General features: G+C 41.4%; 1 protein-coding gene across 1 annotated transcript in view; it reads left to right on the plus strand.

The window, feature by feature from the left end:
• Positions 1-12,176, plus strand: part of LOC109433277 (uncharacterized) — a 45,880-nt gene that overhangs the window by 13,685 nt on the left and 20,019 nt on the right. The window contains exons 5-6 of the mRNA XM_062857460.1: positions 7,935-8,328; positions 8,398-8,632. Of these exons, the coding sequence (XP_062713444.1) occupies positions 7,935-8,328; positions 8,398-8,632 (629 nt within the window). The remainder of the gene's footprint in view (positions 1-7,934; positions 8,329-8,397; positions 8,633-12,176) is intronic.

Here is a 12,176-nt window from a genome sequence, read left to right on the forward strand (position 1 = left end):
GAAAAAGGAAGTAACATAAAAAAATAGTTTCCAGAACGTTATAAAATTTTAGGATCCAAACGGGATTTGAACCAAGACACCTTCCATCGGTACAAATCTGACGCCTCTAACAATGAGGCCATCACGGTTCTTGAAGAGAGTGGTGATAGAAGCTTTACTGGTTCTACGTATTGCCAGTTTCGTCATTCAAATCCTTGTATATCAGACGTACACGCGAGGGGTAGTATGACACACATTGGGCTCGTTGACACATAAAAGACTTGATTTGTCGTGAGAGATTTTGTTTTAATCGATCACAATTATGTCATACGCAGATATGATAACAACTTTAGATATAATTTAGTTATGTTCAAAATTTTATTTTATGTTAAGCAATGAAATTAAATCCATCACATAAGCGGTCATCCATAAGTAGGTATATTGTCACGTTTGGAGGAGGCAGGGAGGGTTGAAAATTTCCAATTTTTGCGTTGCGTACTTAATCCTTCAGGACGCGCGCCGGTGGAAAAAGTACAACACCAGAAAACCTCGCTTGTCGTATACGGCGCGAGCACGGTGCAGTTTCAGGATCAAACTGGCGCGCGTCCTGGTTAATGGATACTCCCTAAGGCCGAAGTAAAATAGGCAGAATAAACAAATTCCATGAATAAATTGGGCAACAGAGGGCATTTTTTAATGATAATAATTATTTAATTCCTCTTACTGTTTTGGTATTTTCTGCAATCGATCTCATGTTTTTGTGTGTAAAGACACGTCATTTGTGCAAAATTCAAGTCAAAAGTATCGAACGTTCCATGTAACGGAAAAATTGCTCATTTGGACGGATATTACAGCATTTGCAATATCCACCGTTTTACATAAGGTGACTTTGGGTATTATCAGCTGGTTGGTTATCTTCATAATGAGGGTTTTGTCAGCCACATTGCCTTAAACTTGCTCACGCAGAAAAAATAACGCTTGTTTAAAACAATGAAACGTATGGTTGAATATCAAACATAGAATTCAGGTATTTCGAATTCATATTTATTTGTTCTTACTTAGAGTTTATCGATTAAAACAACCAATTACCATCATTCGATATAAGAATGTTAGATATTTCATTTGTTTCTACAATATGAAGTTCACAATCTTCCTATAACTTTCAAACTGTTCGTCCAATCAAGTGAGTGTCAAAGAGAAAGTTGGTGGGATAAAAAAATGTGTTGGAATTAACATAGTGTTGTTGATGGAGCATCACAAATAACTTATGAAAAGGGCCCATTTTTTACATATTGAGAGAATCATGAAATTAACTTCCAAATATCTCTGAAGGGGTCTCCAGTTAGCCTAGTGGTTAAGGCTATGGATCACCATTCCGGAGACGGCGGGTTCGATTCCCGTTCCGGTCGGGAAAGTTTTCTCGACTCCTTGGGCATAATGTATAATTGTCCTTGCCTCACAATTTACAAATTCATGCAATGGCAGGCAAAGAAAGCCCTTCAATTAATAACTGTGGAAGTGATCAAAGAACACTAAGTTGAAGCGAGGCAGGCCAAGTCCCAGTGGGGACGTAGAGCCACAAAGAAGAAAAAGATATCTCTGAAACCGTTATTTTTAGGAAGATAATTATTAACGTCATTGCGATTCGAAATTTTTGGTGGAAACATATTCTGGTATTGAAACATATCTTTTTATCGACCGAAAACGATTTAAAAAAAAACCCTCAAAATTACTATTAGAAAAGCTTTTTTTTTTTAATAATGTTTGCTGCATGTTTCATTTTGTCACCAGAACACCTGAGTTTCCTTCAAAATTATTCACGGTAAAAGAATAACGTATTTTGAGAATTTGAGTTTTTGTGTTAAAATATGTTTTTATGAGTAAAAAATGTTTTTTTCAGTGTTTATTTTTTCACAAAGCAAATAGGCTTCCTTACCATTCCTTTTTAGACACTTTTTCTCTAATGTGAATGGTTTCCGAGTTACAGTTTTTCAAGAACAAAAATGTCAAAAACATATACCTACTTCTCAAAAGTTACTCTAGAAACCAGACAATCTTTTCTCACGTCACAACACTTATACTATTGTTATGCTGAATACTTTAGCTAAGTTTCGCCCGAAACCGAGATATTAAAGTTTTGTCGTATACCGATTTCGCGCAGATTCGCTATATAGTGGTTTCACTTTTACACGACTTTCTCTACGCGGCTTTCCCACAGTTTCGAAGTTACGCGTAGTTCATTAGAGAAAATTTTTCTTTACTGTTAGCCTTTTTTTACCGCCGGCCCTCCAATTTCTACTAAAGAACGCTACAAAGCGCTGCAACATTACAAAATGAACTGTATAAAAGCAGCTGTTTTGATGGTTGTATTTTTATTCGATTGGCACATCTTCCAACAACTATTCCGCTAGTGGATTAGATTGCAATAAAAGAATCCCAAAAAATAGAAAACAGATAGTGAACCTACCTGTGAAGCATTTGATTCGCAGCTATATATCCAGCTTACAGTTTGTTTTGATAATAATGTTTACATCCGACAAGTCATGTTGATATCCCAACAGTTTTTTTTACTACAACTTCTAGCTGTGATGATATCGCATATCGATAGCTTCAAAACAGTACTTGTTTAACCTTCCGTAACTCGCGCGGTTGACTACCGTAATCCGGGGTCAAATTGATCACTTTAAAACAACTTTTACGGATAACATCAGTGCCTGTTCAAATATTGCCAAAAGAATTTCTGTAAAACCAGTACCCAGTGGATCTCCATGGAACCATGTGACAAAATTTTGTTCAACAAATTTAAACTTTAAGTTAAATAACTTAAAATATCAAAATATTGGAAATGCCACTTTGGGGCGAAATTGATCAGTATACAATTAAGCATCGGTTGGGAAGGAAAATTTCCTTCACCGCTTAATTTTGCTCTTCTGAAACCGAATAACGCATCTAAAATCTTACAACTAGTGAATTTAATACTTTAACCTTTTGGAGCCGATTTGTTTCGCCGCTGTCGACGCAGCCTCGCTGGTGTCGAACACGTTTGTTATGCTCGGTTTCATCGCCGGGGTCATATATGACCCCTCCGGCTCCAAAGGGTTAAATGCAAAATTAAATTTCGAAATTTCCCCTTAAACGCCTAAAGGTAGGCAATTTCATTAAAAATAAGTGATTTCTATTACAATAAATGACTATTTCTTGATAAAATGAACTTTTTATAACAATTTCATGTTCGGATTAGCTGCTTAACATCCCAACCAAGGCTCCATAAAAATGTTAAAGCAGAGAATTCACTGGAAGTCCTATTAGCAATTGATTGTTTAGCAACAATGTTTTCATCTAAATGAGAAATAAATTGCAAATTCCTTGAAAAAATAAGACAAAACTAACTTTTTTCTTAAAAATTAAAAGTTTCACTTATCTCTAGACAACTACGAATCAGATGACGTAAAAAGTTTAAGATCATTACGACGCTTAAGAGTTCCTAGTATGGAGTTACAATGTAGTACCCGAGTGATCAATTTCACCCCGCTGATCAATTTGACCCCGGTTTACGGTACCTTTCGTCAGCACCACGCTAATGCTGAGTACAAAAAGCGAGATTTTTTCAACGTGTTGTACAAAATACAACAGCGCGATCGCTCGAGGGTTAAGAATTTGGCAGATTAAAACTAAATAATAACAAGTTTCGTTATATTTTTCATAACAAATATGACGCCGTCCACAAATTACGTAACGATCAAGGGAGAGGGAGAAGGAACAATTGAGCGATACGGTCAATACAAAAACTTTAGAACTTTCATACTAAAAAGCGTGTTGGAAGAGGAAGGGGTGTTAGAACATGACGATTTTAGCGTGGCGTTATAAATGAATGCTACTCATGCTATACGTTTTGTTTTTAACCTTTCCTCTCGAGTGGTCAATATTACAAAAATTTTCAAACTTTTTTGCGTCAATACAAAAAATCTAACAAATTTAGAAATATTTTGGTTACAAAATCATAGCAAATATTATAATAAATCTGTTACGAAATTATGTTACAGGCAATTATTTTAATACGCATAATGTAACAAATTTTGTTACATACCTGTTTGAATAAATAATACAAGTTTTGTTATAGTTTTGTTTCTTGAATAATAACAAATTTTGTTACAATTTTGTCATGGTCATTCAAATATGAGAATCCTTACAACAAAATAATATCAAATTATGTTATTTCTAACAACAATTGTTATAATTTTGTTAGTATCTTGTTAGGTGCTTCTGGTCGGGTAAGAGGCTAACAATGAGCCTTGCCCGAACTTGTGACCGAAGTTCCAGCAAGGCTCATCGTTAGCCTCTTAAGCAGCCAGAAAGTTCCATTCGGAACTTTATCTGAACTTCGCGGAACTTGAAAGTGCATTTTGTCATGGGAAGCGGAACTTTTGGTTACTTGGGTAGGCACCATAACATATTTTACTCTTAATATACCATTAACTATTATATTGAATATTTCAAGCATAACTTTTCAATTCGACGTATCTCGCAAAAGTAAACAAATCCGGATTCTCAGCTGTGTGTTTGATTCGCAATGGATTCTATTTGATGCACATCAATTTATGTTAATTTAGAACTCGGTCTTATTTTGTTATCAATATCTCAATAATAAATTATTTTGATCTTCAATTTAATCCGCATGCTTTACCATTACTTTGTTATTACAATGGCAAAATAAGTTATTTTTAAGTTTTTCTGCTACCAAAATTTTGTTATTATTTTTGTTATTTTAACTCTTATTTCAAACAAACAAATAACACATTTTGCCATTCAAACATTCTGTTTTAATGGTAAAATTTGCCATTCTTTTGCCATTAAGCTCTACCCGGGGTTGCCTGCTTATTCAGCCAAAATGAGAACAAATTTAGTTAATTATTTTTGGTATCAGATAACTCAGTGTATTATCCGGTTGTTCTAAAACTTTGCTCGGATAGCCGCTCAACTAGCTAGTGACTACCTGAAGAGCGCTTTGCATCAGGTCAAAAAGGGTGATGATGCACAAACCAACTAACAACGTTAGATAGTCGTCGGCAAAACCATAAGTAGGAAAATCGCTATTATTGAATTACCTCAATAGGGTATCTGAAACGAGATTCCACAAAAGCGGTGATAAGACTCCCTCTTGGGGGCACAAACACTCAAATTCTTAAACGCTGCTTGACGCAATGTCGAGAAGTGTTGTCGGTTTTCAGAGGGTTCCATGAGATCTCAGATGCGCTTCAGTGGGTCTCAGGAGCGTTCCCATATGTGTTATATGGCGGACTCAGAGGCGTCTCAACGAAGTTTCAGGGTGTTTTAGGAGCGTTTCAGGGACTCAAAAGTTTTACCGAAGATCCCTGCTGGCCTAAGGGGTGCTTCAGGGGGACCCAGGGACATTCCAGAGGGCATCAGGAAGATTTCAGGGGATCTCAGGGGTGCTTTAAGGGATCTCATTCCAGATAATTTTAGTGGGGCTACAGAAAGCATCAGGGGCGTTTCAGGGTGCTTTAGGGGGTCCCACGGGGTCTCAAGGGCCCTAGTAGCACACATGTCATACATGAGTCGGTATGACTCTAATATGACCAAATTTGGTCATATAGGAGTCATATAGACTCATCTACAACATATGTGCTATTCGGGGGTGTTCCAGGAAGCCTCAGCAGAGTTTCAGGGGGTCTCAGGGGCGTTGCAAGATTCAGACCGGTTTTAGTGGAGAGCAAAGGGAGGTTTCAGGGGCGTTTCGGCGGGTAGGAGGGAGTTTCACGGGGTTTCATGGGCGTTGCAGTGGGGTTTCAAGGAGGGTCTCAAGGGTTTAAAACCCAAAGGGTTTCACGGGGTCCCTGGTTCATGGGATCTAAGAGGCGCTCCAAGTGAACTCAGTGGGGCTTAAGGGGGCTTTCAGGGGCTCTAGGTTATCTCAGGTGGGTTTTATGGGGGACTTTAAGGCAAAGTTAATGTTCACGTGCTATAGTTTCACGGGAGCCACAATGCAAGCTGGCGAGCTCCCAGGGGCACTGTACGTTCTGAGACTCAAAGTTGTGCGCCTCATTTTTCTCAAGATGTGCCACATGTGCTTCATCTTATGCGCTGACTGATGTGAAAAAATTTATGCTTAAAACGTTCTAAACGAACGTGATGTGGAACTTTAACCTTTGCATTGAGAGTCCCTAGTCGTATCGTATAGACTAACCAGACAATTGAGTTGTAAATAAAAAAAAAAGATTCCAAGGCTCTTCGTTTCCAAAAAGTTGTTTTTCGCCCTATAAACCAACAACACACACTCTCCGAGAGCTATGCGCCTAGCTCGCCCATACAGGATTTCGTGAGCACACTGCGATTTTGAAGTGCTAGGAGACAATTCGGTGGGAGGCGCACTGTCACATTTATGTACATGAGAAATGTGAAACTCTGCTTTATGGGGTCTCAGAGTGTTTTAGGTGTCTAAGGGGCGTTTTAGGGGTCCCAAGAGCAACCCGGGTGACCTCAGCCGCTTCAGGGGGTCTCAAGGGGGTTCAAAGGATCTCAGGGAGCTTCTGAGGGTCCGAGGGGCGCTTCATTGGGTCTCGGAGGTGTTTCAGGGGACCTCAGGGGGTTTTACTAGGCCTCAGGGGAGTTCCATAAACGCTTCATGGGGTCCTATGGGCGGTTTAGGAGAACTTGAGACGCTTTAGGGGGTCTTAGGTGTGTTTTAGGGGTCCAGGGGGGTACTATCACGTCTTAGGGACATTTCAGTGGGGTTCCAGGGGTCTCAAGGGCGTTATTTGCAAGCGTTGCTTCAATAATTGATAAACGTTTGAAAACTCGCAAGACTTTCTTGTAATTAAAAAAAATCTTCAGTTGGGTCGCCCAAATGCATAAAATTTAAAAGTGGATCGAAATCTGTAGAAACTCAACACCTCTGGAATAATCGATTACCTATCACGATATCATTGCGTCACCCCTTGTCATATGAAAAAGTGTCCCCAACAAACCATATCTTATCTACGCATGCTTTCACTACCCAAACATATTTAGAATTGTCCCAATGATGAGGTGTCACCTATATAGGACGTATCGAATGATAATATGGCTTTCAATTCAAGACTCCCATTAGATAACGGTCAAGTCAACAATCATTATCATATGTGTAATTCAACTTTCCGTAGATCCTAGATCAGATGAAGAGTTAGAAAATGATTACTTATGATTCAACCTTTCATATTTGCTGTGCGAAAGTAGAAGAGCAAATTAAATTGATCACATGATGAACTTCCGTCGTTTTCTAGAAATCTTGAATGAAATAAAAAGACTAAGGTAGATTGAACTGACTGAGTTGGTCTGCTTCCATATGCTTAGAAAAATCGAGATTGTTTTCGTCTAATTTATCACGTGTGTAAATAAGACATTATCCATTTAGAATACGGACGGACAAAATCACGTTTATCCCAGGGACGGAATAACAAACATAAAAGGTGAAACCATCAAAACAAATATTATTCATTGTTCTTTCATCAAAAATATTATTAAAATTTTTCGCGACTGATTGTACCTGACCACGATTAGATCTTGTTTGTGCAAGATTTTTTCCTTCTCTTGTCTTGAATCTGAAATAACTTTTCACTCGTCTCAAGAAAAACGATGAAATTTTCACCATTAAAAAAAGACTAGTCTATGATCAGACTGCTGTAAAAAAAAAATGATGATTGTGATCATTGAGAGCGCCACCAGAAATATCCCATGCGTCCGGATTCTAAGTGGACAATACTTTAGCATTTCGAGTATAAGACATGAAAAGCTAAAATCAAAACGATGTTTTTGCATATCATCCCATTCAATTTGTCACGCAATCTCCAAATTTCCATGCCCAGGGGGATCTCTTATCATGAGAAACAATTCATATTTATCTGCTTTAATGGCTGTATCTTCTATGTATAAAAAGAGCATCTTCACCAGGGCAGTGATTCAAACCGCAATCAAAGTTTACTAGCATCACAATGATTCGCGCAACAGTGCTACGCATCGTTAGTTTAGTGACATTATTGGCAGTATCCATCTCAGCGGACGTTTACTACGACAGACCCTGCCGAACAGACGTCGAGGTAGTTCAAGTATTCTGCCTGGATCGCTATCTAGGCAGGTGGTACGAAATCCAACGATACGAACAGGAATTCGAAACCAATCTGGACTGCAGCCAAGCTCACTATGCATTGATTGATCCATCAACGATTTCCGTCACGAATTCGGCGTACAGTTTGGTGAATGACACTGCGATTGTGGCCGTCGGCACGGCTAAGCTGTCGTTTCCGGACGATGAGGCGGTCCCGGCTAAGCTGAACGTTGCGTTTTTCGGTGCTCGTAAGTTGATTGTGTGGTGTTTGAGATGGGTGAAATGAAAATTAATCGCAAATGTTCTCATCATTTCAGCCAATGATCGGTCCAACTACTGGGTGCTGGATACAGATTATGAAAACTTTTCGGTAGTGTGGTCTTGCGAATCGCTTCCGGAGAATCGATCGCGTGAAAGCTACTGGCTTCTGTCCAGGACTCGTCAACTGACGCAGGACGAACAGGTTGTTGAAAAAGTGAACGCTCTGGTTGATAAGTACATCGATCCGGAGGAAATCCGAGTGACGAACCAATCCGATGAGAGATGCCCGGAGTTTTAAATATAACTGGATTGTATCGCATGGAGAACGTATTATTTCTGAAAGATAGCACTTCAATGAGAGAATTCATGAGTTATAATAAATGAAAAAAATCGCTTTAGTCTTGTTGACGTTGATGGAAAGTCCTGCCACATGTCGTTCACGAGCATAGTAGCATTCGTGTGGCAGTCCCACATGCCCCACGTCTCTACTAGAGAGACACTCCATTGGTTGGCACTCAACTGATCTTCTACGCTTCCAGCTTCCGGAATATCCGCAGGACGGTACTCCAGCTTCACGACGAAAGACCTTTTTCATCGCAACATTTTCCAGTCGGTGTGTGTTAGGGCCCATATAGCCGAGGCGGTAAACGCACGGGTATTCAGCATGACCATGCTGAGGGTGATGGGTTCGATTCCCGGTCGGTCCAGGATCTTTTCGTAAGGGAAATTTTCTTGACTTCCTTGGGCATAGAGTATCTTCGTGCCTGCCACACGATATACGCATGCAAAATGGTCATTGGCAGAGGAAGCTCTCAGTTAATAACTCTGGAAGTGCTTATAGAACACTAAGCTGAGAAGCAGGCTTTGTCCACATGAGGACCTTACGCCAAGAAGAGAGAGAGAGAGAGAGTGTGTTAAACCTGTCGTGACTGATTGAATCGGCCAGCGATTCCAACCTCAATTCAGCAACACATACGTTGCTCTTTACAATATCCGATCGGCTGACTCAACTACTCTTTTCTATATATAGAAGGAGGAAATCTGCTTCTACAGATACCCGAGAGGTTATGTGGGGTCGACACTAAAACCTCTTTCTCTCTATTCCTTACCTTCGCGGTACGCCCGTTAGGGATGACTTCGAGAAGGGGGTTGACTTCGTACTATGAGAACACTCTAATAATAATTTACACTCTAATAATAATTCCACCTGCTACCGCCTTAAGTTGTTTGCTTTTCCCCGGAGGCTCGGGACCTGGCTAGTACTTAGACTACCCGTTGGGCTCAAGCTACTGGATGGGGAGGGGGAGCCAACTCAACTAGCTGTTGTTCGGCTCGCCATTTTCTCTGTAGTTCAAGGACGATTCGAGATACCGTGGAAGAAACAGCATCCCACTTGTCCTCCCCCGTACACATCCTTTCAACAATGTTGTCAGGAGTGATATCTCTACCGCATACCTCCTGCATACTCGACCTTTGCTCCACAAAGCGTGGGCATTCAAAGAGCACATGTTCCGCGGTCTCGTCGCAGTCTGCACACTCCAGACACGCAGGAGAGCCTGCATGTCCGAATCTGTGCTGATACCACCTAAAGCACCCATGGCCTGACGGAAATTGCATCAAGTGAAATTTCACCTCGCCATGGGGCCTGCTCGTCCACTTGGACACGCTCGGTATGAGCCTGTGTGTGCATCTACCCTTTTTGGAGGATGGCCAATCCCTCTGCCATTTCAACATCGACAATGTTCTGGCAATCCGTCCCGCGCCTCTTGTGCCGCGAAGCACTCCTCGTCCTCTAACACCACAAGTGCTATGGGCATCATACTCGCCAGCACGCATACTGCGTCCTTTGATACCGTACGGTATGCGCTGATGACACTAAGGCCCATAAACCTGTGCGTACTATCGAGCCGCTCTACGTTTTGCTTGACTACTAGCGCGCTCGACCATGCAGCAGCGCCATACCATAGTATGGAGACCGCTACTGCCGCGAGAAGTCTACGCTTACTCGAGACTATTGCCGAGCTATTTAACATTATCTTCGATAGTGCCATAATCGCCATGCTTGCCCTCTTGCAAGCATATTCCACTTGGCTGCCGAAGTTCAGCTTATCAACGATCATGATTCCGAGTTGCTTCAATGAGCGCTTGGATTTGATCGCGCACCCGCCTGTGGTGACTACCGCATGTTGTTCAGACTTGCGGTTGTTCACCACCACCACTTCCGTCTTGTGGTGTGCGAGTGCCAGCTGAAGAGACCTCATCCAGTCTTCGATCATGCCAATTGCACACGCAAAAAAAATCCGTTCCGATACACGTGCACTCCCAGTCACGGCAACGGAAACTATGCATAGCAACCATAACAACAATAAAAAATGAACACCGTGAACTAGATGTCACGTTACCTAGAAAGTCTATATTTTCAGCTGGAACTAGATCCAGTTCACGGTGTATATTTTTTATATTTACGTTTATCAGAACGGATTTTTTCGCGTGCATGCGCCGCTGTCAGTTCTACTTCCTCTATCGACTCGTCGTATACCGTGAGGGTAATGTCATCGGCAAAGTCGACCAGCTTTACGCCTGGTGGAAGTGTGAGCCTCAATACGCCATCGTACGCCGCGTTCCATAGTACCGGGCCCAAGATGGACCCTTGTGGTACTCCCGTTGTATCTCTTTTCGCCTTCGTCTGTGTCATAGAGTAGCACTCTATTCTGGAAATAGCTCTCCAGTATCCAGCCACATCCAGCGTAAGCTATCCGGGACTCCTAGGTGTTGGATGGCGCATTCAATGGCTGCCCAAACTGACGCTATTATTATTATCTAGTTCATTTATTTATGGCTCAATCGCGTGTAACGCTTTACGGAGCCGCAATTCATTATTTGTATTCAGTTACATACAATTTTCTGACTTTCTTAGGTACTCAAGGTTAGTACTGGGAGGAGGCCAGGGTACTCGTGGCTGCTCGAGGTTAGCGGGTCACAAAATTTTAAGGAAAGGCATGGTGAGGATAAGGTTTCAGGGTTCTCTGTAGCACATCCGGGAGGTATCTTGGCTTTTGGCGTCGCCTCTGGTGTTTGCACGGGCTTGTCACGGGTTTTCGTCTGCCGGATGGCCAGGAACATATAACACAAAAAAGACAAAACACAAAGAAAAAAAAACTGAAGCGAAAAAAAAAACAGAAGATTATACCTTTATACAACACATGCGAAGAAACTCATAAATGGACCGCATATAGGTTAGATCGCGGGTTCCCAACACATCTCTTACTGGAACAAAGGGTTGTCTACCTCGGGCCTCAAGGGTATCCAATAGTAGCGCTCTGGAGGCGTCATTATCCGGGCATTGCCAAACTACGTGGTCGATGTCATCATAACCGGAACCGCATTTAGTACAAAGCTTGTCGAGCGCGAGGTTTATTCTATGCAAATGCGCGCCTAGCGAGTAATGGTTGGACATGAGTCTTGACATCACGCGTATGAAGTCTCGACCTACGTCCAAACCGTAATGCCACGCTCGCAAAGAAACATTAGGAATAATAGAATGTAACCACCGTCCCAGCTGGCCATCTCGCCAATCATTTTGCCAACTTTGAAGAGAACTCTGGCGAACAAAATGGAAAAAATCATCGTGTGAAATTCACCTTCCTGTGCGCCCACCTTTGCGAGAGAGTCCGCCTTCTCATTGCCATAAATTGAGCAATGTGAGGGGACCCATACAAAGGTAATCTTGTATGATCTTTCGACCAGTGCACCCATCTGCTCCCTTATTTTTGTAAGAAAGTAAGATGAATGCCTTACAGGTTTCATCGACCGGAGTGCCTCAATAGAACTAAGA

The sequence above is a fragment of the Aedes albopictus genome, chromosome 3, assembly GCF_035046485.1.
Source record: "Aedes albopictus strain Foshan chromosome 3, AalbF5, whole genome shotgun sequence".
NCBI classification, from domain to species: Eukaryota; Metazoa; Arthropoda; class Insecta; order Diptera; family Culicidae; genus Aedes; species Aedes albopictus.